General features: G+C 36.3%; 2 protein-coding genes across 2 annotated transcripts; both read left to right on the forward strand.

Moving 5' to 3' along the window:
* The first annotated feature begins 21118 nt into the window (after positions 1-21118).
* Positions 21119-24083, forward strand: LOC110820294 (uncharacterized). The gene is made up of 5 exons (XM_022049737.2): positions 21119-21381; positions 21467-21516; positions 22685-22808; positions 22943-23050; positions 23246-24083. The coding sequence occupies exons 1-5, from the start codon at positions 21183-21185 to the stop codon at positions 23863-23865; spliced, it is 1101 nt and encodes a 366-aa protein (XP_021905429.1). The 5' UTR covers positions 21119-21182; the 3' UTR covers positions 23866-24083.
* A 1115-nt stretch (positions 24084-25198) lies between these two features.
* Positions 25199-27418, forward strand: LOC110820265 (uncharacterized). Its single transcript, XM_022049702.2, has 5 exons — positions 25199-25670; positions 26093-26142; positions 26237-26360; positions 26446-26550; positions 26648-27418. Exons 1-5 carry the CDS (start codon positions 25301-25303, stop codon positions 27265-27267), a joined length of 1269 nt encoding a protein of 422 aa, XP_021905394.2. The 5' UTR covers positions 25199-25300; the 3' UTR covers positions 27268-27418.
* The last annotated feature ends 334 nt before the right edge of the window (positions 27419-27752 follow it).

The following is a 27752-nucleotide window of genomic DNA, read 5'->3' on the forward strand; positions in this document are numbered from 1 at the left end:
TTTAGCCAGTGGGTGTCCAGAATTTCTTCGAGTTGTAGGATGACGGTTCCGTTTTCATTTATTATTGGTAGGTCTTTAATGTGGATTGTGTGGTCTTCGACTTATTTTTTGATAAGGGAGATGTGGAACACCAGATGGATGTCGGAAAAGGGTGGTAACTTGAGGTGATATGCCACTGGCCCAATTCGTGCTTCGATATAAAATGGCCCAAAGAATCGGCAAGGTTGTTTTTGGATAGCCCTCTTAAATACGGTTTGTTATCGGTAAGGTTGAAGGTGTAAGAAAACCCAATGACTGACTTGAAACTCCACATGGTGATGATTATCTGCTAATTGCTTCATACGATTTTGTGTTGTTTGTAAGTTATTCTTGAGCTGGTAAGGAGCTTATCCCGTGCAGTTAACTGTTGGTCAACCTCATTCACAGCTGTCATGCATTCCATATGGTGAGGGATGGTGGGTGGCAGCAGTCCATAATGTCTGGAAGGGCGTCATTCTAATGAATGACTGGTAGGTGGTGTTATACCAATATTCTGCCCACAGAAGGAATGAGCACCATTTATTGGGCCGCTAATGTGAAAAGCATTAGAGATATTGTTCAACACATTGGTTGACTACCTCTGATTGACCATCGGTTTGAGGGTGGTAGGTCGAGTTCATCTTCAGTTTGGTCTTTAAAAGTTTAAAGAACTCTTGCAAAAAATGATTAATAAAAATAGGGTCCCGGTCACTTACAATGGAGCGAGGCATGCCATGGAGCTTGATTATATTTTCAGTGAATTTTTCTGCTACCACTTTGGCGGTGTACAAGTGACTTAATGCCAATAAATGAGCGAATTTTCTAAGTCAGTCGACAACTACTAAAATAATATTCTTGCCCTAGGAAGGCGAAATGTCTTCAATGAAATTTATGGTAATGTCATCCCATACCTGACACGAAATCGGTAGAGGTTGTAGGAGCCTTGCTGGAGACAAAGTTTCGGACTTGGCTCGCTAGCATATCTCACATGTTAACATAGTCCTGGATGGTCCGTCTCATGGAAGACTAATAGAATTGCTACACTAGCCATTTATATGTACGAAGAATACTAGAGTGACTGCCCATAGGAGAATCATGATAGACTTGTAGAAGCTGCTGACTATACTGGATATAGGAGGGATGATAATGCGGTGTTTGTAGTAGATCAGTCCATTTTTTTTAGATATGGTTGACTAGGTTGTTATCTCACTTTCTTTATAATTTTTTGGACATAGAGGTCTTTTTCGGACTCCTTTCTGATATGATCTCATAGAGTTGTGCTGGTAGTAAAGAGAGCATGCATGGTAGGATTATAGAATTGTTGGGATAAAGCATCCGCCACTTGGTTTTCTTTGCCTGGCTTATACAATATCTCATAATCATAACTGAACAACTTAGAGACCCATTTTCGCTATTCCGGGGTGATGATTCATTGGTCCATCAAGTACTTCAAGCTGTGTTGATCAGTTTTGATAAACAATTTACGACCTAATAGATACATCCTCCAATTTTGAATTGCAATGACGATGGCTAATAACTCTTTGGCATAGGTGGAACACAATAACTTCGATGCCCCCAAAAAACAACTCATATATGCAATGAGTTTGCCTTGTTGGGTGAGGACTGCCCTAATTCCTTCTCCGGATGCATTAGTTTCTATGGTAAAGGCTTCATTAAAGTTGGGGAGTGCCAGAGTAGAGGTGGTGGTCATGGCATGCTTAAGTTTAATGAAGACGATTTTTACCTCTGTATTCCACTAGAAGGACCTTTTTTTTAATAAGTTTGCGAGAGGACGGACCACTATTCTATAGTTCTGTACAAACTTGCGATAATATCCTGTGAGTCCCAGAAAACCTCAAAGCTCTGTGATCGTTGTAGGTCTCGGCCATTCCAACATGACTTGAATTTTTCGCTAGTCTACCTTGACACCTTCTTAGGTAATAATATGGCCAAAGTATTCTAGCTCTTGATGCCTGAATGTGTATTTTTTGAGCTTCACAAAAAATTGATGATGTTTGAGGACCCCAAAAACTGTCTTGACATGGATGAGGTGCAATTTCCAGCTGACACTATAGATTAAAATATTATAAAAAAACCAGAACAAACTTCCGGAGGTATGGTCAAAAAACTGAATTCATAATAGTTTGAAAAAGTAGAGGGTACATTACATAGACTAAAAGATATTACCATATACTCATAAGGGCCATTGTGGGTTCTGAACACGGTCTTAGGTATGTCTGCAGAGTGGACCCTGATTTGATGATACGCTGCAGTGAGGTCCAGTTTGGTGAAGTATACGGCCCCATGCAGCTCATCCAACATATCTTCCACTATCAGAATAGGGAAACAGTCATTGATGGTCACTGCATTGAGGGCTTAGTAATCGGTACAAAATTGCCGAGTCACATCCTTCTTACGAACTAACAGCATCGACGATGAGAATGAACTTATACTTGGCCGAATGAGGCCACTTTTGAGTATGTCGGGCACTTGTCTTTCAATTTTATATTTCTGAAAATGCACATAATGGTACAGGCATACATTAACTGGTTCAATGCCATCTTTGAGGAAAAATCAGTGTTCAATGCCTCTTTGAGGGAGAAGCTGCTTGGGTTCTTCAAACAGATCATAAAACTGGTCAATCTGTAACAACCCAAGTACTAGGAATGAAATAAATTATGAATTGAATACAGAAACGAAATAAATAGTTAACATTCCTTACACAATAACTGAAAGTACCAAATAGAGCTTATGGGGATAACTTTTCTAAAAAAAAAACTAATAACCGAAGAAATAAATTAAAAGTAAACAAACTGAACGTCCTACTCGTAACCCTCTTGTGGATCGAGCTCTAGATCCTGGTCCTCTTAATCTGAAATGGTTAATGAAAGAGTAAGCTATATTATCCCAGTAAGAATATCACGCTACTCACCGACACAAAAATGAAGATTGGTAGAAATCATAAAAATAACTAATTGAGCTCTTAATTTAAGTAAATTCGTTTGTCATAAATAAAATTATTTACCACATATTTACTGTAATGAGATTACCAAAAAACAACTCATAGAGTCAATAACATAACACATATCATAATTTCATATACGATCAATCGGACTAACAACCTTCCTTTTTATCAGTCTACTGGTATCCATGGGAGTCTATAGGGATGTCCCTACTACGCGTGAACCTTTTTGTTTTACATTTTCAATTAATGGGCCGTCCTCATACCCCGTCCGGTATAAGTGCGAAATTACCAAATCTCGATATCCCGTCCGGTATAAGGTCACGTTCACGGTAGGGTTCCCAATGTACCTGATCCATCCACTATCTCCCAGAATATCCAGTAAGGTTGTCGTTTCATCCATCTACTTAATCAAACAATTTTCTATTTACCTTTAATTTTCAGTTTTTCAATTCAACCGTAGTCACATAAAACAAGCAAAACATGCATCAAAGGAATACAATCGCATCATCATACCAATTTCAATGTATTATTATGCACTCGAAAACTGTAAAATCAAGCAATTGGTTAAATATAACAAATAATAGTAGATAATTGGTTTCGGTTCCATTAGTAATCTGTAATTAATTACGAATGTTTTCTAAGTTTTACAAAATACTATATTATTTAAAATTAAACTTCAATTCCATAACAGGGAATAAGGTCAGGGATTCTTACTCAAATTGATGTCCGAAATACTAAACTTTTGACTGCGTCTACTGGCAGTCCCCTTGTTCCATAAATTTTTCTTTAGAGATTAAAATGCACTTTAAGTACCTAAAAATATCCCAAAAAATCCAAAATCAGTGTTAAGAATTCTTTTTTGACAATTTCAGAATTCCGGCACGACAGCTCCACCGTATTCCAGCGACAATGATTTGCCTCAGATTGGTTGTTTTCGATGGGTTTTATACCAATACCTGCGAAAAAACATGTTAAAGGGTCTCAGTTGGCCGAAAAAAGTCAAAAAATTAAAACTTACCGGCAACGAAGTTCTTCGGTGCGACGACTCTGCCAGCTCACCTTCACGGTTAGGTATTTTGCTTCAGTCAACCTGTAGAGAAAGGAATGGTGGTTACAATGGTAGAAAAATTACACGAAACGGAAGGAAGGGCTTCATCAGAGGTGATTTTTGCTTTTTCCTGTGACGGCACCGTCGAACTTTGCAAGTGGTTTCCGGCCAATCCACCAGCCTTTTTGCTCCGATTTGGCCATGGAGGTGTTTAAAATTGAATTTCGAGCAATTGAAAAATATTTTTCCTCTTTTGGCTGTCGGAAGTGGCTCCGGCGCGGCGACGGACGGTGGACGACTCCCTTCCTGGTGGCTGGCTCTTCTTCTCTAACGAGGGTGTCTGGTGGCTAGGGTTAGGGTTTGGTGTGAAGAAAGTTATTTATATCCATCTCCTTTTAATCTGGGTCATCCATCGTGTTTAATCTATACTGTCCGATCGCGATTAAATAGGGAATGAATCTAAACCGTTCATCACGATTTGATATGAGCCGTTTGATCGCGTCTGAGGGGGGAATAGATCCGAACTACCCGTGCATCTAGGAACAAATCCAGACCGTCTGATCGCGACATGCGGATCGCCAGTGTGACCTCCCGTGTGGCACCACGTCAACGGGGCTTGCCATGCAATGCGCTCTGGTTCGTCAGGACTGCTGACTGGGCGTCCTACGTGGAACAATTTTTTTAAATTATGTTTTGACCTCAAATTTTTTATTTTTCTTTCAAAAGTACCCCCATAATCCAAATTTTTACCCATTTTCCCCAAAATTATTTTCAATTTTATCCTCCATTTAATTTTCTTCATTTTTACCTTAAATAAAAATTAAAAAATTAAAAAATTATATTTATTAATTAATTTTAATTACAATTAAAATTAATTAGAGCATTACAACTCTCCCCCTTAAAAGAAATTTAGTTCCTCAAATTTGACTATCTCTCACTCAATCAAACAGTCTGGGATCTTGGGCTCTGAAATCTTATTCTAGCTCTGATGTGGCCTCTCTCCCGATGTGTGATTCTGCCATAAGATCTTAACAAAGAAAATATTTCGGTTGTGGAGTACTTTGTTCTTTCGGTCCACAATACCGACTGATACTTCCTCGTAGTACAGATCCTCCTGTAGTAAAAAGGGCTCGTGAGCCAGGATGTGAGAGGGTTCCGAGTTGTATTTGCGTAACATGAACACATGGAACACTTTATGGATCCTAAATAGTTCTGGAGGCAGTGCTAGTCTGTAGGTGGTGATGCCAATTCTTTCTAAGATTTCAAATGGCCTAATGAACCGGGAATTTAGTTTTTCCCTCTTGCCAAACCTACTAATTTCTTTGAAATGAGTGACCTTAAGGAACACCCGATCACCTTTCTTAAATTTTAAATCCCTCCTCCGGGTATTCGCATAACTCTTCTACCTGTTCTGAGTAGTCTGAATGTTCTTCCTAATCTTAACTATTTTGGTTGTAGTCTCTTCTATAAAATCTGAGCCGAACAATTTTCTATCACCTATTTCTTCCCAATAGATCGGCGATCTACATTGACAGCCACACAACGCCTCGTACGAAGCAATGCCAATACTTTTTTGGTAACTGTTATTGTATGCGAACTCTATTAAGGGTAAATGATCATCCCAATGCCCCCCCAAGTCAAGAACATAAACTCGGAGCATATTCTCCGGTGTGCGGATCGTCCTTTCTGATTGTCCATCGGTCTGAGGGTAAAATGCAGTGCTAAGGGACATTTCATTCTTATGACTTGTTAAAAACTATACCAGAAACAAGAAGTGAACTTGGGATCCCTGTCGGACACTATTGTCACTAGCACTCCATGTAACCTGACAATCTCCCAGATATACATTCTTGCTACCTTGTCTAAGGGGTCGATCATCCTGATGGCTAGGAAGTGGGAAGACTTGGTGAGCCGATCAATAATTATTAAGATAACATCATGTCTTGAGCGTGCACTAGACAATCTTGTCACAAAATCTATTATGATATGTTCCCACTTCCACTCCGAAATTAGTAACGGCTGAAGTAACCCGACTGGACATTAATATTCTATCTTGACCTGTTGACATACCAAACATTTGGAAACAAAGTCGGCCACATCTTTTTTCATTCCGTTTCACCAAAATCAGGGTTTTATACCTTGAAACATCTTAGTACTTCCGGGTTATATGACAAACTTTAAGTTATGGACCTTTGTCATGAATCCCTTTTCAACTCACTATCACCTGACACACACACCATATCCTAAAATCTAAGCAACCCATCGGCAGATACTCGAAATTCTGAATTAACTCCCTGTTCTGCATCTTTCTTGAGGCTGCTAGGGTGGAATCGGCGGATTAAACTTCCTTTATTCTCTAGATTAACTCAGGTTGAACAATCAAGTGACCTAAACATGTGACTCTCTTCAAGCCCTGAAGTCGTACCTGTTGTGTGGCCCCTATTACCTTGCATTCAGAAACCATCAAGTGAGCTAATCTACCTACACTTTTTCTGCTGAGTGCATCGACTACCACGTTGACTTTACTCGGGTGATATAAGATGTTGCAACCATAGTCCTTGAGGAGTTCTATCCATCTTATCTGGCGCATATTGAGATCATTTTGAGTGAATATATATTTCAACCTTTTATGGTCGGTATAGATTTGAAAGGTCTCACATTACAATTAATGGCGCCAAGTCTTCAAGACGTAAATAATTACGACAAGTTCTAAGTCATGGGTGGGGTAGTTTTTCTTGTGACTCTTCAATTGCCTGAACCAATAGGCTATGACCTTCCCATGCTGCATTAGAACACAACACAATTTTAGGTAAGAGGCATCACTATAAACTATATATCCACCCGACCCACTCGGCAAGGCCAACATAAGTGCAATAGTAAACTGTTTCTTTAGTTCTGAAAAATTCTTTTCACAGTTCTCGAACTTGACGTTCTTCTTTATGAGCCGAGTCAGATGAGCAATTAGACTAGAAAACCTTTCCACAAACCTGCGGTAATAACCTGCAATTTTTAGAAAGTTACGAATCTCCTTGACCGATGTCAGTTTTTCCTAACCGAGCACTGCCTCAACCTTTTCGAGGTTTATTGACACTCTATCCTTCGATATGATATGCCATAGGAAGGTAATCTACTCGAGCTAGAACCCACACTTACTCAGTTTTGCAAACAACTTTTCTCTGAGAACCTACAAAACCTAAGTCAGATGGTGAATGTGTTCCTCTCTGTTTTTTGAATAGATTAGGATATCATCGATGAATACAATGACCAACTGATCCAGAAATTATCTGAAAATCCTGTTCATCAAATCCATGAAGATTGCTGGTGTGTTAGTTAGCCCAAATGGCATGAACAGGAACTCATAGTGTCCGTACCTAATTCGAAAGGCTATTTTGAGAATGTCTTCTGTCATGATCTTTACCTGATAGTAATCTGAACGTAGGTCTATCTTGAAGAAGACTTGGAAAACCTGCAACTGATCAAAAAGGTCATCGATCTTGGGGAGGGGGTACTTATTCTTAATCATGACCCTGTTCAAACCTCTATAGTCGATACATAACCTCAACGTCCCATCCCCTTTTCTTACAAATGTGACTCCAACACCCCAAGGGGAAACATTATGTCGGATGAATATACTATCCTGCAATTCATTAATCTGTTTCCTTATCTCTTCTATCTCAACACGGCTCTTGCGGTAAGGGGCAACCGAAATGGGATAAGTGCCTAACTAGAAGTCTATGGTGAATTTGACTTCTCTGTCCATTAGTAGTTCAAGTAGTTCATCCAGAAACACATCCAAAAAGTTCTGAACTACCGGAATCTCTTGAATACAAATATCTTTCTTGGGTTTGCCTAGTTAGAGAAAACAGCCGGGTTAAAGCACTTGATAATAAAAAAAATTATTAATTTGTAAATGACTCTTCATTAGGAGGGTTGAATACAAATTTTTTATAAAAATAATCTATAATGGCGTGATACGCCGCTAGCTAGTTCATCCATAAGATTACATCAAAGTCCCCCGTGTCAATCTCTATTAGGTCTACACTCAATTTTTTATATACTATTTCTATGACACAAGCTTTGTATATAACCTCCCCCAGTAGTGTCATACTCCCAGGAGTATATACAAACAACGCAGAATTAAGCCTTTTAGGAAATATATTCAAGTTTGATGCAAAAACATATGAAACAAATGAATGTGAAGTACCAGTATCAATCAAAACACGTGCAAGATGATTACAAATAGTCTACCTACCATGTACCACGTCTGGGTTAGCTTATGCATCTTGCTGAGTGAGATTGTAAGTCCTACCCTGAATAGGAGGTCTGGTCTGGTTCTGGTTCCTTGGGAACTCTATCATATAATGCTGGGCACTCCCATATATGTGGCATGTATTATTGAAGCGATAGTAGGGTCGGTCCCCATGATCCCTACCACAGTGCTGACAAATCCTATCGCGTCCTGTTGTTGGAATCTGAGAGGGAGTCCGAGTCACCGACCTAGGTCTCTTATTCTGTTAAACAGGTGCAGTAGGTGCTGGTCTGGGGTATGAAGCTGAGGGCATGAGGTTTCCTGCTGCTGGAGGAAAAATACGAAGGTTTCTCTCTACTAACTATATCTTGGCCAGAACAGCCGAGTACGTATTGAACTCTAACACATACAGCTACTGTCTGATCTCAGGATGGAGACCCCATTCGAACCTTCTTGCCTACCTGCCTTCATCAATCATGCTCTTAGGGGAATACCGGTCCAACTCTAGGAACTTTCGAGCATATTCTGATACAGTTATGTTACCCTGAACCAGATGTGCAAACTCTTTTTCTTTTAGATATCGGAGATGCTCTGGAAGATACTCTGCATTGAAGGCCATAAAAAATTGTTCCCAATTAACTGGAATGGGTAAGGTGGCCTACTTGAGTTGCCACAAGCGGCCTGCCTCTCCCATCAACATGTAGGTGGCAAGTATGACTCTCTGTTCGAGAATCATCCTAAGAGTCGTGAAGGTCTTATCTATCTCAGCTAGTACTCAGTCTCTTCAAAAGAAGATCTCCATGCAAAAGTAGATGAGTTTAGTCTTTTATACCTCTCAATTTAGTCTGGGTCCATAAAGGGAGGAACTGGGTCCGGTGGAAGAGGGATTGGATTGTGCTAAAGATGGACTGGATGACCCAGTGGTGGTACTAGATGATACGGCGGAGGTACCGCATTGTACTATGGTGGTGTCGGGTGGTACTGTGGTTGGGGCACTGGATCATACTGTGGTAGTGAGGGATGGTAGGTGCAGGGGCATGGTTGTATTGGGGTAGCTCAGGATCCTCTCGCTACAGGGGTGGCTCAACCTGTGGCAGTGAAGAAGGGTAAGTAGCTCCCTCCTTTACTCCCGGGCTGGTTGGGCAGCGATGAGTCTCTCTAACATTTCAAATAGCTTGTCAATATCCTCTCAAAGCGAACCCTCCAAGGCTGCTCGGTTTAGTGGGGGTCTTCTTCTCCTCATCTATCTGTACCTACATTTCATAAGGAACAGTTGAGTGATAATTCATGATTTTTGGTGTTTCATAAGGATTTTGTGTAAGAAACGGTTCCGAGGAACGCAGCTCTGATACCAACTGCAATGCCCCGAGTATTAGGAAGGAAATGAATTATGAATTGAATGTAGAAACAAAATAAATAGTTAAGGTTTACATTCCTTATACAATAACTGAAAGTACCAAATATGGCTTATGGAGATAACCCTTCTAAAAGAACAACTAATAACCAAAGAAATAAATTAAAAATAAACAAACTAAACGTCCTACTCACAACGCTCTTGTAGATCGAGCTCTGGATCCTGATTCTCTTGATTTGAAATAGTTAATGAAAGAGTGAGTTATACTAGTCCAGTAAGAATATCGCGCTACTCACCGACACAGAAATGAAGGTTGGTAGAAATCATAAAAACAACTAATGAAACTCTTAATTTAAATAAATTCGTTTGTCATAAATAAAATCATTTACCGCATACTTATCGTAGCGATATTACAAAAAAAAACTCATAAAGTCAATAACATAACACATATCATAATTTCATATACAATCAGTCGGAATAACAACCTTCCCTTTTATCAGCCTACTGGTATCCATGGGGGTACATAGGGATGTCTCCACTATGCGTGAACCCTCTTTTTTATATTTTTAATTAACGAGCCATCCTCATACCCCGTCCGATATGAGTGCCAAAAGACACTATCCCTTAATACCTCGTCCGGTATGAAGGTGTAACAGGTCGTCCCCATATCTCATACGGTATGAATGCCAAATTACCAAACCTCGATACTTCGTCCGGTATGAGGTAACGTTCACGGTAGGGTTCCCTATGTACCCGTTATGTCCACCATCTTCCAGAATATGCAGTAAAGCTATTATTTCATCCATCCACTTAATCAAAAAATTTTCCGTTTACCTTTAATTTCCAGTTTTTCAATTCAACCATAGTCACATAAAATAAGAAAACATGCATAAAATGAATACAATCACATCATAATACCAATTTCAGTGTATTATTATGCACTCAAAAACTGTAAAATCAGGTAATTAGTTAAACATAACAAAAAATAATAGATAATCGGTTCCGACTCCATTAGTAACCTTTAATTAATTATGAAAGTTTTTTAAGTTTCACAAAATATTATATTATTTAAAATTAAACTTCAATTTTATAACATGGAATAAGGTGATGAATTCTTATTCAAATTAATGTCCGAAATGTTTTACTTTTGACTGCGCCTACTGGCGGTCCCCAGTTCCCTGAATTTTCTTTCAAGGATTAAAATGCGCTTCAAATACCTAAAAATATCCTAAAAAATCCAAAATCAGTGTTAAGAACCCTTTTTGGCCAATTTCGAAATTCCAGCATGGCGGTGCTGCCGTGCTCCGGCGATGCATCGCTACCCGTCACGGTGGTTTGCTACGGATCGGCTGTTTTCGACTGAATTCGGGCGATTTTGTACCAATTCCTGCGAGAAAATACGTCAAGGGGACTCGGTTGGCCGAAAAAAGTCAAAAAAATGAAACTTATCAGTGACAGGGTTCTCCAGTGCGGTGGCTCTGCCGGTTCACCATCGCGGTTGAGTGTTTTGCTTCGGTCAACCTGTAGAGAAATGAATGGTGGTTAAAATGATGGAAAGTTTACACGAAATAGGAATCAGAAAGGGTCTCATCAGAGGCAGTTTTTACTTTTTTCCGCGACGACGACGCCGAACTTTGCCTGCGATTTTCGGCCAATCTGTCGGCCCTTTTACTCTGATTTGACCATGAGAGTGTTTAAAATTGAATTTCGAACAATTAGAGAAAATTTTACCTCTTTTGGCGATCAGAAATGGCTCTGGCATGGCGGCGGGCGGCTCCCTTCCCAACGACTGGCTCTTCTTCTCCGGCAGGGTGTCTGGCAGCTAGGGTTAGGATTTGGTGTGAAGAGAGTTATTTATATCCGTCTCCTTTTAATCTGAACCGTCCATCGCGTTTGATTTGAACTGTCTAATATCGATTAAATAGGGAGTAAATTTAGACCGTTCATCGCAATTTGATCTGAACCGTCCGATCGCGTCTGAGGGGGGAATGGATCCAGACTGTCCGTGCGCGTGGGAACAAATCTGGGCCATCCAATTGCGATACGCGGATCACCAGCATGGCCTCCCATGTGGCACCATGTTAGCGTGGCTTGCCATGCGGCGTGCTCCGATTCGTCGGGGCTACTGACTGGGCGTCCTACATGGCGTAATTTTTCTAAATTATATTTTAACCCTTAATTTCTAATTTTTCTTTCAAAAATACCCCTAAAACCCAAATATTTACATTTTTTTCTAAAATTATTTTCAATTTCATCATCCATTTAATTTTCTTCATTTTTACCTTAAATAAAAATTAAAAATTTAAAAAATTATATTTATTCATTAATTTTAATTACAATTAAAATTAATTAGTGCATTATACAATTAGCTGCTGTAGCTTGGGCTGCCCAACTGGAGAGGGGACCTGATTTTCTATCACAAAACAAACATCATATACAAAGTGCTACTCGACCACAGACTTGCTAAGTTCCTCCAGGGAAGCCACCTAGAGTGACGGGCGCCCAAGACGCATAATTGCCTCGGGTGATTCATCCAGCGTAATTCTATCGTCATTCTCCTCTAATCACAGGCAACAGTCCCCAACGATTCAAGCCACTGAACTCCTAAAACAACATCAAGCCCGATCAGCGGTAATGAGTAAAAAGTTAGGGAGCACAGGATACCTTGAAGGGAGATTGGCACATGCTCGAAACGGCTGGAGCATTTCATCGGATCCCTGTTGGCCATCTTGACTGAAAATGTAAGCATTAGAATCACAGGAAGCTGTAATCGACTCGCGATTCAGTCACTGATAAAATTGTGGGTAGACCCACTGGTGATGAGGGTGACGACCTTTTGCCGTTGAATGGAAGTTGGTACTTTCATGGTTCGAGTTGTGGACCACCCGGTGAGGGTGTGGAGAGAGATTTTCGGGTCCTCTTTGTCAACTTCTTCTTCCCCACCACTACCTCCTCCGAAGAGTACTAGTTGCAGTTTCTAGTATCGATGGCCCACAGAGAATCGCTCATCACAGTTGAAACATAATCCCTGCGCTCGTCGTCATTGCATCTCGTCCCAAGAGATGGGTTTTGCCACGTTTGGAGTGGCTAGGGTTTGCTGAGTGCGCTCGATTGGTGTGTTGGAGACTATGAGGTTTGCAGACAAATCGGTCACGAACCACCCGGGTCAATTCATCTTTTTCTAGCGCTCCACCTATTCTTCACGCATACGGGCCAGGCCGATAGCGTCCTTAAGGGTCCTGGGCTGGAACATCCGAATCTCGTCGACGAGCTCGGACTTGAGCCTGCCAATAAAAGCCTTCACCAAGGCCTTTTGGCTCCATCCTCGGACCCGATTGCCTAACCTCTCGAACTCCTGCTGGTAATCCCTTAACTGCCCAGTCTGTTTGATGCGGGTCAGGGCCTCATCACAGTCTTTGAACTCGGTCGGCCCAAAACGGACCCATAACTTGTCTTCAAAACTGGCCCAATCCACGACCTGGCCCTCTTCCTTGTACGTTTTGTTAAGCCACTGCCACCAGTAGTTGGCTTCCCCTTCAAGATGGAAGGAAGCCGGAGCGACGTCGTGGTGTTCAGCCATCGCCTGGAAATCGAAAAATTGTCCCACTCTATTGAGCCATTCGGTGGGGTCGTCGTCGCTAAATGAGAAAAACTCGAGCCGAGTCAATTGTGGGAAGTTCGGTGGCCTACCTTCTTCATGTCCTACACCTTCGTTGCAGTCTAGGCGAAGCAGTTCGGGTCAGCTATGGTGATTGCTGCTAGACCCTTCTCGGCCAGAGGCGATCGAGTCCGAGAGTCTGTTGATATTTTCCTCCAGCATCTGCATTCGCTCTGTTAGCCCAAGCTCCATGCGACTAAAGCTGTCTTGCAGGTCGATGAGTCTAGCTTCCAAGCTCTCGATGTGCTCCTTGTTAGTAGCCATAACAACCGTACTTTGATACCAAATGTTAGTCCCAGTCAGATGCAAAAGATAACAATAAAAATTTTTCTCCTTTTGGCGTGAAAAAACCAGTGAGAATTCTGCAAAAATGTCTACCCTTTATTCATGATTTGAAGTGCTTAAATAGAAAAAGATTACAACTGCATTTCCTACTTCTATGCTTCTAGATAATTATCAGAAACTATAAATGATAAAAGCGAAAATAAATACGGGGGTTTGTGGAAGAGTCGTGGGAGTCATGGGATTCACTGAGGATTCTTTGTTGACCGTTTCTTTCGCTGGTAGTGGGCAGTTACTAAAGATACTTGGGATTCCTGATGGGCACCAGGCTAGATCTTCTGGATGGGGTTTTATCAATATTCTCTTCAGTAAGTTGCACACTTACTGTTTCTTCTCATCTAGGTACCCCAGAAGTAGATTTATGTATAACGTAACCAAACATAACTTTAGCAGAATATAACAAACTGTAGTTACTGGGAAAGAGAAATAACAGCTTCATAAGAAAATTACGATGAACAGACATGCAAGGAAAACTAACAAAAAATGCACCCAAATATGTTTGCTTGCACATAATTCAATCTAAAGAATTCGTCACAATATTATTCCATATTTGGCTCATTTACTTAATTCAAATGACCCTTAATCCGAATAATTTCTAACTCTAGTTCTTCCCGAAGAAACGTTCAAGAAAAGTGAAAAATAACATTCCTGCAATTTGTCAAGGTACCCAGGCTGACCATAGCCTCCTTGATAGTACCAGTGAGCTCCAAAAGCCGATCAGCTAATGTAGACTTTCCGTGATCAACATGTGCAATTATCGAGAAATTTCTAATCTTTTCAGGTGGGTACTGGATCAAATCTATTGTAGTTCCCTTGTTGTTTTGGCGGTGATGACTGCAAAAGGAATGGTTTAGTCCCGGTTGGTTGTTTAAGCAAGTAGAGGGTGAAGTTTGTCTTAATATAGAAGATAGCGGCCTAAATCTGGATGAATTGTATAGCAGAGAAAACCCATAGTTTTGTGATTTTAGGGTTTTTGAGGCTCTAAACAGAGAACCCATCTATGGGTTTCCCGAGCTACAATGAATCCTGCGCGAGAACGATGATGATAGGAGTACTGGCCTCCGGGTCTCGTTTCAAATTCCAGTTAAGATGAAACGACGCCGTTTTTATTTGGGTAATAATCCGACACTATGGTTTGGATTACTTAGCACCTCCCTGATTTAGATTAATAAATTTATTAGGGTATAATCCCACTTTAGAAAAAATCCCTGAATTTTGAAATTCAAAAGAAATTATTTTTTAGAATTTTTCTCACGTCAGTTTTATGTGATATCCGCAATATTCATCTATGTTTATATTTATAATTCAAAAATTAAAATTTACTGCAAATTCTTACATAGGAATAGAAAGAACTCTCACTTGAAAGAACAATTATCATATTAGAAGCTCTAATAACATATTTTTGAATAACTACAGTAAGTTATTGTCCAATACTTTCTTTTAATATTTTCTCTTGAAATAAATTACTGAGAAAAAGATCTAAATGAGAAAATTAGGAATATTACATCTTAACGATAAGTCAAATAACTGTTAGTATACTAATTTATATAAACTAATACTCTTAACTTGTAACTCAATAATAAAAATAGATAATTCAACTTCCATGCCGGTCTGCAGATACTGCAAAAATCTTTCTCTTCAACTCTCATTATGCATCTTCGGCCTTCTTGCCATCGCAGCCGTATCAGATTTACAAGGAAGCTCTCTTGTTTCTTCATTGTTATATAAATTGACATATTTGAATATTAATGTTAAAAGTATGTTTAATTATAAAACAGATTACAGTAAAACAAGACTAGTTAAATCATGGTGGAGATTTATATAACTGCAGATATGCGAAGAACGAAAACAAGATTAGTCGTAGAACAGTTTCAAAGCTAAGATTGAAGTGGAAATTCTATACAGGTTCACATACAACTGCAACACCTGCAATTTATGATGGAACAATTTATTTTCCAAGCTGGAATGGAAATTTGTATGCTGTGAACCAAACAAATGGAAGACTTGTTTGGGAGAAAAACTTGTTAGAATTAACAGGGATTATTGGTTCAGGTATTATTCCTAACATGAACACAACTGTGTCAAAAACAACTCCAGCAATTGCAGATGATTTGTTGATTCTTTGATTATATGGCCCAGCTGTTGTTATTGTTATTAAAAGATCCACAGGGAAGCTTGTATGGTCAACCCAGCTTGAGGATCATTCTGCAAGCGTCATTACCATGGCTGGAACTTATTTCAACAGGTAACAATATTATATACATATGTACATATATATTATGTTGTGTTATTAGAGTTTGACTATGTTTTTATCCAACTTGGTCTGAATAGGGGTTTTTGTGTTGGTACATCTTCTCTCGAAGAAGGTGCAAGTATCCATAATCATTGTACATTTCGTGGTAGCTTTTCCAAATTAGATATTAGAACAGCAAATTGTAGTGGCATACATATATGTTGCCTGATAATTTTGGCAAAGTTGGAGAGTATGCAGGAGCAGCCATTTGGGTTAGTAGTCATTCCATAGATATCCGCAGAAACCATGTATATATTGCCACAGGAAACTTGTACTCAACACCTTCGCATGTAAGGGAATGCCAAGAAATAGAGAATAATCGAACACAACCCTCACATCCAGATAAATACATTGAGCCAGAGAACCATTCAAATTCAATCCTGGCCTTTGGTTTAGACACTGGCACAATCAAGTGATTCCGTCAATTGGGAGGCTATGATGTATGGTTTTTTCACTTCTAACAATCTTTCAACTCCCAATTGCCCTCCTGGACCTAACCCAGATGCAGATTTCGGAGAGGCACCAATGATGTTGAGCATCCATGTCAATGGAACTAACAAAGATGTAGTCACTGTCGTTCAAAAAAGTGGCTTCACTTGGGCTTTAGATCGTGATAATGGCACCTTCTTTTGGTCTACTGTGAGTTAATTTTAGAGTAATTTTTTTTTATAATTAATAAATATACATTAATAATAATATAATTTTTTAACCAAAACAAATAGATATAGGAAGCTGGCCCCGGAGGTCTTACGGGAGGGGGAACCTGGGGAGCCGCAACCGATGCAGAGAGAGTATATACCAACATTGCTAATTCTAATGGCAAGATTTTCACTCTAAAGTCATCCAAAGAAGTCTCAACGACTGGCGGATGGGTGGCTATGGATGCTGGCAGTGGAAAAATAATATGGTCAGTTGCTGATCCTGCCAATGCAACTGCTAATGGCCCTGTGATTGTGGCAAATGGTGTGTTATTTGGTGGTTCAACTTATAAAGATGGACATTTATATGCAATGGATGCTAAAACTGGGAAGATTTTATGGTAATATAAAAGTGATGGGTGTGTTTATATTGGAGATGGGTATAAGGTTAACCTCGGCTCCTTCGTTCCATCATTTAATTCTGGTACCTCACTTTATGCCTTTGGTGTATCTTGAGTTATTTTATTGGGCTTAAGTTAAATATTTATTAGTTTGCTGGATAATTAGTTCTCATGTAAAATGGTATGTTTAAATTAGATTGTGCATCAGATATATGTATTTAATAAATAAAAAAATAATAATTATTTTTAACGTGTAAGTGTTGTATAATTATCAAAATATATAAATTTTTATTTAAAAAATTATTTGTATAATTTATTTGAATGCCTATGAACATAAAAGAATAATTATTTTAATTAAAAATTAATATCCATTGATAACATTTATAGATGCTTTGGTAAAAGGTTATGGCATATCTATTGATGCTTTCTTATCACAATATATTTTGGTAAATGCTAGCAAAATTTTTGTTCCACCATTAAATAAAATTATACCAGAAACTAATCCCCAAATTACTATTTAAAAAAGGGAATATACGTATTTAATCTCTAAAACATAACCAATTTAAAATTTAATCATAAATATTTAATTCATTTATTCTCAAATTTTTAAAATTTTTTCTAAAGTTCTACACTTATTTTGAATGAAAAAATCATACATGGCTAATGACTTATTTGAAGAACAAAACTATTTTTTAATTATTTTTGTATTGATCATTTTCATGTTTCTTCCTTTATTTTAACCAATCTTCCTCATCAATTCAATCTTTATCAACTCCAACCTTTAAATTGTATTATCTAGAAAAAAAAAATATGAATAAAATCAATACAAATTTCATCTCAATATTTTCTTTGTGAGAAGAAATTGCAAGAAAATTTCCAGTCTATTCTTTTTGAATTGTAAGAGAACCTCCTGCCCTTTTCTTAATCATGAGCTGCAATAATCTGTAAAGAAAATGTAGAACAATGGAAAGAAAACTCGAGAATACCTAAGAAATATTTCGACACGAACAATGGCTGGAGAGAAACTTTAAAGTTATGAAGGTTATATTACAGAGAGTTCAAGAGTTAAAAGGAGGTATTTATACCTCCCATTGAAATAATGGTGTACCTACACAACTTATAAGTCTCAGCAACACCCATTTTAACATAATACACCTATATTTCTATATATATACACATACACACACATATCATAGATGTCATTCATTGTGACATGCAACCACTTTTTTCATTGCCCACGGGCTCAAACAATTGGGCTGTGTGCTTTTTAGTCCTAACATCTCCCTTAAAGATGGAGAGTAAATATTTTCTGCTCATACTTGATCATATACTAGTTAAGCAATGCACTCCATAGCTTTAGTAGCTATATCACTAAACTGTTGCTTACTTTCATATGTCTTGTGATAATGCTTCCATCTTGAATCTTTTTTTACATCAAATAACAATCAAGGTTAGTATGCTTTGTTCTTCCATGAAGTATAGGGTTAACTGTTATATACATTACAACCTTATTATCATAATATAATACAACAGTTTTTGGATTGTCAATCCCAAAAATAGTTAGTAGATGTTTTATCCATGTCAGTTTGTAACACATACTTCCCATGACTCTGCATTTTACTTTAACGGTGAAGATAAAGAAATAGTTTGTTATTTTTTAGATTTTCAAGAGATTAAAAAAGTACCAAGCAAAATGTATATTTTATTACTAACTTCCAAATGTCTAAACATATTTATTAATGACTATTGCTATAGGCATTCAATCTCTATCCAAAAGTACCTTTATGTATCTTAAGACCTTGTGGCAGCATTCAAATGTTTGTCTCTAGATTGCTCTATGAACTAACTCAAAAGTTACGCAGTGTAGGTTATGTCTGGTATCATTATAGTCCAATACATGAGTTTCCTGGTTAGTTTTTGTACATGGTTAGATCAATGATAGGCTCACCACCATATGTTAACAACTTAATGTTTTGATCTAATGGCACCTTTGAGATTTTTCCTCCTAATGTGCTAGTGTCTTTCAACAAGTCAAGATCATATTTTCTCTAATAGACGTAGACTCCCCCATTTTGATCGATCCATTTCAATAATCAAAAAGTACTTTAGTTTTTCTAGGTCTTTGATTTTGAATTCTTTATTCATCATCTTTTTCAATTTATCAATTAAATTATTGATGTTTTCAGCTATAATTATGTCATCTGTGTATACTAATACTGTAGTAAAGTCACCTCCATCTTTTTCAACAAAGAGACTATAATCAGTCTTGGATTGGGTGAATCCTTACCCGATAATAAAGTATGAGAGTTTGGCATATCAGTGTCTTGATGATTATGTAAGACCATATATTCTCTTCAATAACCAGCACACTTTTTGTTTATTCCCACTTAGATACCCTAACGGTAGCTCTATGTAAACTTCCTCATTCAGATCACTATTGAAAAATGTATTATTAAAAAAGTTGACTTTTTCTGAATATGTAAAAATAGGTTGCTTCATTACCATGTAATGGAAAAAGCTCTAAGAATAATAGGAAAGCCTAGACATATATATGGTATCTTATTATTAAAAGTTAGTTTTTCCTAATTTCATCTTCAGCATTTGCTAAGATACGACTCTAATCATGCTGTTATTCTCCTTAATAGTGTTAAAAGACCTATTATGAATAGAAAAAAGATAAACTGTTTCGTTTTGAAACGATTTAATTGAGAAAATTTTCTTGTCATAATTTAGTAGCATCTAAGTAGGTATATAGTAATGTTGATTTAATAGATAAAATTTGTCATGTTAATGGCTTTTAAAACAATGAAATACAGAGGTTATGAGCAACATGAGAATAAAATGGTAGTTACAGGCTGAAATACACATGTTAATAGATATTAAGGCTATAGAGGATAACAGAAAAAAATAAAGAGAGACGGAAAGAAATTTAAATGAGTGATATATAAAAGAAGAAATTTTACGGGCACAAAAATCTAAAGCTAATCAGTTAAAATCGCGATATAGAAATATTATCTCTAATAAGGCGGTATTATTTGTTGGTATGAGAAGAATCCCAATTCCTCTCTCCATTGATTTGAGGAAGTGAAGGCTATATTTTTTCGAACTACAAATAGTGAAAAAGTGGGGTTTGAATTCCATCCAAGTGGAAGGTGATGTTGAAGGAATTCATCATTTGCTCTGAATTCCTGGAAATTTAATATTGGGATGTACTTAGTATTTGATATTATGTCCATTGTTTGTTTATTTTCTTACATTTCTTTTTTAAAGATTCTTAAAGATATTAATGTGGTTGTCCGTAAATTAGTTAAAAGGGTGCTTTATAACTTTGATGGGAACTTGATAATTTTGGAACTCCCTATTTATCGGATTTCTCTTTTGCTATACGATATGTTTCATCATATTATATTCAATTCATCATTTCACCTCAAAAAGAAAAAAGTGACCATTAACTTTTTATTAAGAGCGTTACGTCTTTTAAAATAAATATTTTTAACTAACAATTTTTTTTATAATTAAAACATCACTTTGTAACATATTTATAATATATCATAAATAAACGTATGCCTATTAATTTTAGTTATGTTTTATTATTATTTATTACATTTTAATTATCACTTATTATTACATGCTTTTATGATTTTTTTGTAATAATTTATAAATAAGTTAATAACAAAATATAATAAAAATTATAATGTGTATATATAAAAAAACGTAAGGTATTGTGTAAAACCTATTTCTTCTTTTGTTCTTTCTTTTTGGGAAGTGAAGCTATTTTTGATATCTCTTTAACAAAATTTTATATTGTGATCCTAATTGTACAATAGCGGTATTTTACCGTTTTAATTTAGACCTAAATTTAAGTAAAAAAAAAATCTTATTTAAATAAAATTTAAGTCCCAAATCAGTTAAGAATTTTCTGTTTATAATTTGAGCCAACACTAATTTTGGTAAATAATTGAAAAATGCGCGTGGGAAGACCCGATTTGATATATAGATAGAGATGAGAGAAGTAAAAATCTAATCCATAATTACTCATAACTCCCTTTAAAAATAGACTTTTACCTAAAAGGATGAAAAGAAGATAAACTATGACACCCCAACTTATCTGTATTTCATTTTCAGACCCATCAGAATCGCTATATATTTCATCTATACCCTCACTCCCCCAAACATATCTTCTTCCCTCTTCACTTCTTTTGAAAAGCAAGAAAAAATGGCAAAAATTCCTCTCATCTTCTTCCTCTTCCTAGTTACTTTCTCTGTTAATCATTCTTTATCCCAAGCATCAGCTGAAAATATTCATAAGCACCAGCATCGTCTTGGCGTGTACGAGCTCAACAGAGGCAACATCTCAGCCAAGTTCACTAACTGGGGTGCAACTCTCATCTCTCTTGTTCTTCCTGACAAACACGGTTGGTTTTTCGAATTTGGATTTTGTTCTTTTAGGTGGGTCTTTCTCTTTTATCTGATTTTTATTGACTTTGTTTTGAGTTTCAGGAAATCTTGGCGATGTCGTTCTTGGGTATGATCACATCAAGGATTACATGGTATGTAATTGTTTCTTTCCCCAATTAGCGATTTGCAAGAGCGAGAATTTGTAGGTCAATTATTCTTCTCTATTGTCCAATTCAAGTGATTTTTTGCTCTGTCAATGACTTATCTTGCTCTCTCGCAATATCGCCGTGATTTACTCTTTCTTTCAAACATCTTGTTCTTTTGATTTCGCTATTTTTCATGAAAGATTTATTCACATTTCTCCCTGTGTTACTCTCGTTTTCTTGCCCGCACAATGGAATGGGTTGTAGCTAGTACTAAGGTAGGAAAATAATTTGACAGCTACCTTTGCACTATAATTTGACTTGCGAGATCTAATTTGTCGCGAAGATAGACTTTGGGTTTATCAGCTCTGATTTTGTTTTCTTCTTGTTGTTTTTATTATATTATGTTATATGTATATATATATTTTTATTATTGTTGTTGGTTTCCATCTTATAAGCTTCCATCTAACGAGATCGGAAAGCATAATTTTATACCCACATTTCGCTGTTAGAGGAGAAGTATTCTTTCAACGCGGGTCATTTTCTACGTACTAGAGTGTTTTGCAAAGGCACATTAACCAAGTGGGAAAAAGAAATCAGAGTTTATCTTAGATCTGTACTGAGGTTTAGACAATATGGGGATTTTAGGAAGGTGGTTTTAATTTATAAAAGTACAGGGGAACTTCAATTATTCAGCCATGGATAATAGGACAAGTTGACAAGGTATCAACAATTAAACAAAATAATATGAAAGTTTTCAAAGACTTGTGCTGTGTGATTAATATTTTATTTCTTATTGTTAAGACTAGTCAACCCTTTTCGTTGAAATTTGTCTTTATTCAATGAAGCATGTGGTTGTAGTATTAAATTTTCCTGATAAATCCATGGAAAACTGTAGGTTCTTGCTGAACTTCTTTCTTCATCCAATGACTTATGGAATATAATTTTGTAATTGACTGGCTTTTTTGTTTTTTCTTCCGTTTTTGCTCAAAGTTTCAACAAATAATAGAAGTATAATATGTTTTGACTCAAGGGAAAATGGGGTCCCCCTGTTTCCTGCATAGACTTTTCTTATTTGTTTTTCTTGGAAATGTCTTACGCAATTGAATACTAATGGTTCTCATAAGCTATTGCTCTTTCCAACAAAAAAAGCCCATTCATATTCCTCTTTGTGCAGAATGATACAGTATACTTTGGTGCAATTGTTGGACGGGTTGCTAATAGAATCGGGAACGCTCAATTTAAATTGAATGGAGTCGTTTATAAAACAGTTGCTAATGAAGGCCATAACACACTTCATGGTAGATATGATCCTCTTTGAACCTTGAGAAAAGGAAGAAAAAAAAAAGACAAATTACTAGCTTGCTTTTTGTTTATCAATTTTGATGAGTTTTTTTGTTTGTATGTAATTAACTTTGTGTATGATTATTATCAGGTGGCAAAAAGGGATTTAGTGATGTTGTTTGGAAAGTGATAAGACATAAGAATAAAGGTGATACACCGTACATCGTCTTTGGGTATAGAAGTGCAGATGGTGAACAAGGTCAGTTGGCTTCCGACATTGATTTTCTCGTCCTGTTATTTTTTGCACCTTGACACAATCACTTACCTAAGAAGAAAAGTTTGAATTCAGATGTGATTGAAGCTAAAAAGAATTAGTCTTTTAACTGTTGCAGCAAACATATTGTACTATGTGATTTGCAACTGAAATCATTAAAATTTTGTATGGTTTTGATAGGATTTCCTGGACGTCTCTCTGTCACTGTAACCTATGCTCTTACCAGACACAACCAATTGGGTGTAGTAATGAAAGCTAGGCCGAAGAAGAAAGCTACACCTGTGAATCTAGCCCAGCACGCTTACTGGAACCTTGGTGGACACAACAATGGTGATATCCTTTCTGAAGAAGTACAGATCTTTGGTTCCAAGTACACACCCGTTGATGGCAAGCTTATTCCCACCGGTCAAGTTTTACCAGTGAAAGGAACAGCTTTCGATTTCCGCAAGCCCCACACAATCAAGAGCACCATTGGTCAGCTTCCTAAAGGCTATGACATCAACTATGCTATTGATGGTCCGATGAACGAGATGAGGAAAGTAGCAATAGTCACTGATAGGAAGTCAGGAAGAAAGATGGAGCTGTTTGCGAATCAACCCGGTTTGCAGTTCTACACTGGTAACTATCTGAAGAATGTGAAAGGTAAAAATGGAGCTGTTTACCAAGCACATGCAGGATTGTGCTTGGAGACTCAAGGGTATCCAGACTCAGTGAATCAAGCCAAGTTCCCTTCACAGATTGTGAATCCTGGGCATACTTACAGGCACTTGATGGTGTACAAGTTTTCAGTTGTTTCATAAATCATTCAAACTTTTCACATGTTAATTCAGGTGGATATATATCAGTCAAGAGGCCAACAATTTGTTTCTCTTAGGCCTTTACTGTATCCTGTAGCTGTGAAGAGCCATTAATGGCTTTCATTCACTTTTGGTTTGTTGCCGTCTGTAATAACACATGCCCATTGATCTACAAGGTGTTACCTTTTTATTTATTTTTAATTATTATTATTATTGTTTTAGTTTTTGCGCCTACTTAAATGGGAGGGAACTTTCTTTTAGAGAATGGTGGGAGGAAAGTAAAAGAAAATGAGGTTCAGATTCCACTCACAAAAGGATAAGATAAGAGAGAATTTGTTAGGTTATATTTGGAATAATATTATAGTAGTTATTTAATAATTTACAATTATGATAATAAATTTAATTTGATTTAATAATTTTGTAATGTAATTGAATTTACTTTGGTAATTAAAATGTTTTACTTGTAATTGATGGCTGTAACATTATAGCATTACAAATTTGATTATATCCTTATATAATTAATTTTAGTTCAAAAAAAGTTTTTACGCTACATAACTTATTAAAGAGAAACCAAACATACTATAAGTTCAACTTAATTTTGTGAATTTTATTAGAATAATAAAAAATTGAATATATATAAGATTGAAATATACATTTTATATTCTATTAATTCTGATGTATTGTTAAATTTATTATCAAAATTTTGTACAAAATTCTATATAAATTTAATTTTTTATTTACATAATATTTTTATGATGTTCTAATTGAATGATTTATATATGTTTATTATTTATTAATTTGTACTAAAAAAATACTATTTATTCATACCTTGACTTACAATGACGAAATCAAATTTTATTACAATGGAGGATGACTTCTTCATATTTTGAATAGCCGGATTTTATTACAAACTGTTTATTTATATCTTGACTTACAATGACTCAATTTTATTACAACAGTATTTTATTTAAATAAAACTGATTACATAATATTCACGTCAAACATGTTAAAAAATACATTAAATAATTTTTCTGCTACAATCGTAAATTGTTATTTTTGTGAAGCCACCTAAAATTATTTTCAGAGTTTGAAAAACTTTTTGTCCTTTAATTAAAAAATATATATATCTATATATATGGACTCATACAGTCAATGAACTCCAAGACAAAAATGGAAGCTGTGTCCTCTGCAAATTTTGCGCTTTACCAATTAGAAAACAAATTCCATTTACCTCAATTTCATAAGCTCTTATTCATCCAGACCCAGTTATCTCGTCCCAGCTTTCTATTTTTTAACATCTTCAACCTTATATATACATATATATATACACTTCCAAGAAGGCCAACAGAACAATATCACTGGCCATATATACATATACACCTATATATGTAACATTTGTTTGAAAAAAAAAAAAAAGGAAAAGCAAAAAAAGAAATAAATGATGGCAAGAACTTCCTTCTTGTTGTGTTTGATCCTCCTAATTGCTTTAGCTAAAGCAGCAGAAGAATCAGAGGTTACAACAAGAGATGCCCTTACCGATGACATGGATATCACCATGATGAGCTCTCGACAAAACAAGAGGCCGGTGCAGCAGCAAGTGACGAACACTCAACACCATGAAGATGAAGATGAAGAAGCAGATGAAGAGAAGGTGACGAGCAGTAAAAACAATGAAGAGAAGAAGAAAGAAAAGAAGGAGAAGAAATCAGATCATCAAGAGATTTATGAGCTCAAGAATGGAGACTTATCTGTCAAATTCACAAACTGGGGTGCTACTATTATGTCTCTTACCCTCCCTGATAAACATGGTGGGTTGTCTATTTTTTCCCATTTTTATTTTTATCAGTGGGTTTTTTTTTTTTCAAAATAAATCATTAAATTATTTTTTGAAATTTAGCATTTATTATAATTTAGTTCCTAATATTTTTTTTTTATTATAACTTGATTTTTAATATTTCAAAGAAATGATTTTGACTAGAAAATAACAATATTAAACATTTTTCTCATTGTTACTAATTTATTAATTTAATAATTTTTTTAATCTATTTTTAAAGTATTCAAATGTCACATAATTATTAATTTTTTTCTGTTAAAACAAAGAGTCTAAAACAAAAAACAAAAAAAAAAATTACGAATCAAATTACAACAAATACTGAACTTCCGGATTAATTTGATAATTTTCCTACTTTTAAATTTTATTTTTGTTAAACATTATTCTTGAATATATCAGGAAAGCTGGGCGACGTTGTTCTTGGGTATGATAAGGTGAAGAATTACAAGGTGAGAAAGTTATTTTTCTTCAAGAGGCATTTTCTAGAAGAGGAAATTTTATTTTTGGGTAGTAATTAAGATAAAAATCTATACCATTTTGCAGAAAGACACTGTCTACTTTGGCTCCATTGTTGGACGAGTTGCTAACAGAATAGGAAAGTCTCAATTTAAAGTGAACGGAAAACAATACAAAACCAACGCTAATGAAGGAGCTAACACACTTCATGGTATATTACAAACAGCTTTTCTTCATATATTAACTTGAGTAAGTTTTCTTTTAGGTATTAATTAATGTTTTTTTATAAACTCCAGGTGGCAAAAAGGGTTTTAGTGATGTTCTTTGGACAGTTCAAGCACATCAAAATGAAAGCCTTCCTCACATTGTGTTTGCCTACAACAGTACCGATAATGAACAAGGTGAAATCAACTTCTCTTGTATTTTGTATTTTGAATTGGGTCTATTTATATACATATATATCTTCTGCTTTATAATCGACCCTTTTGCTACTTATAGGATTCCCTGGTGATCTACAAGTAATAGTGAACTATACTCTTATTGAGAAAAACCAGTTGAGCGTAGTTATAAGGGCCAAAGCCTTGAATAAGGCTACACCAGTGAACCTAGCACAACACTCTTATTGGAACCTTGGCGGACACGATAGTGGCAATATCTTGTCTGAAGAAGTGCAGATCTTCGCATCTAAGTACACTCCTGTTGACAGCAAGCTGATTCCCACTGGAGAAATTGTCACCGTGAAAGGAACTCCTTTTGATTTCTTGAAACCACACACCATTGGAAGCACCATAAATAAACTTCCAAAAGGGTATGATATTAACTATGCACTAGATGGTCCCAACAATGGTATGAAGAAAGCAGCCATAGTTATAGACAAGAGATCAGGAAGAAAGATGGAGCTTCTGACAAACCAACCTGGTGTGCAATTCTACACAGGTAACATGTTGAATAATGTGAAAGGAAAAGGTGGAGTTGTGTACAATGCACATGCTGGTTTGTGCCTAGAAACTCAAGGCTATCCAGACTCTGTTAATCACCCCAAATTTCCCTCACAGATTGTTAACTCTGGGCAGACTTACGAGCACTTGATGTTGTACAAGTTTTCTGTTGTCTCATAAATCATTTTAGGACTATCACATGAAAATGGAAATTAGGATATTTTACTATTTAGAAGGCCATGAAATTATATCTGGCACCTCTTGAAAGAGTTCATGTATTTGATAGAAGCTATTTGATCATAAATGATCTTATCAACAATTTTGTTTTATATCTCTTTGGACCATCATGTGCGAATTTGCGTGTGTTATATATCTATTTTCTTTGATTTTTTTCTTTTGTAAATTTAAATGTCTCTTTCTCTATAAATAGTGGTAACATAATGACACAAATTGAACATTTTTTATTGTAAAAATTGATAGGGTATCAGCACGGATGCTCCTCTGTTATATCTTAAATCAACCATATCCTCTTAAACTATGTCCTTCATTCTTTTCCCATTAAATTTATCCTTACTAATTATCTTTTATGGAAGAAAAATTTTTTCACTACACTCAACTACCAAAATTTTTTAGGTTAAGTTGAAGCTTTTTACCCCATTCCTAAA

The sequence above is a fragment of the Carica papaya genome, chromosome 1 (genome assembly GCF_054855325.1).
Source record: "Carica papaya isolate Zhongbai chromosome 1, ASM5485532v1, whole genome shotgun sequence".
In the NCBI taxonomy this organism is placed as follows: Eukaryota; Viridiplantae; Streptophyta; class Magnoliopsida; order Brassicales; family Caricaceae; genus Carica; species Carica papaya.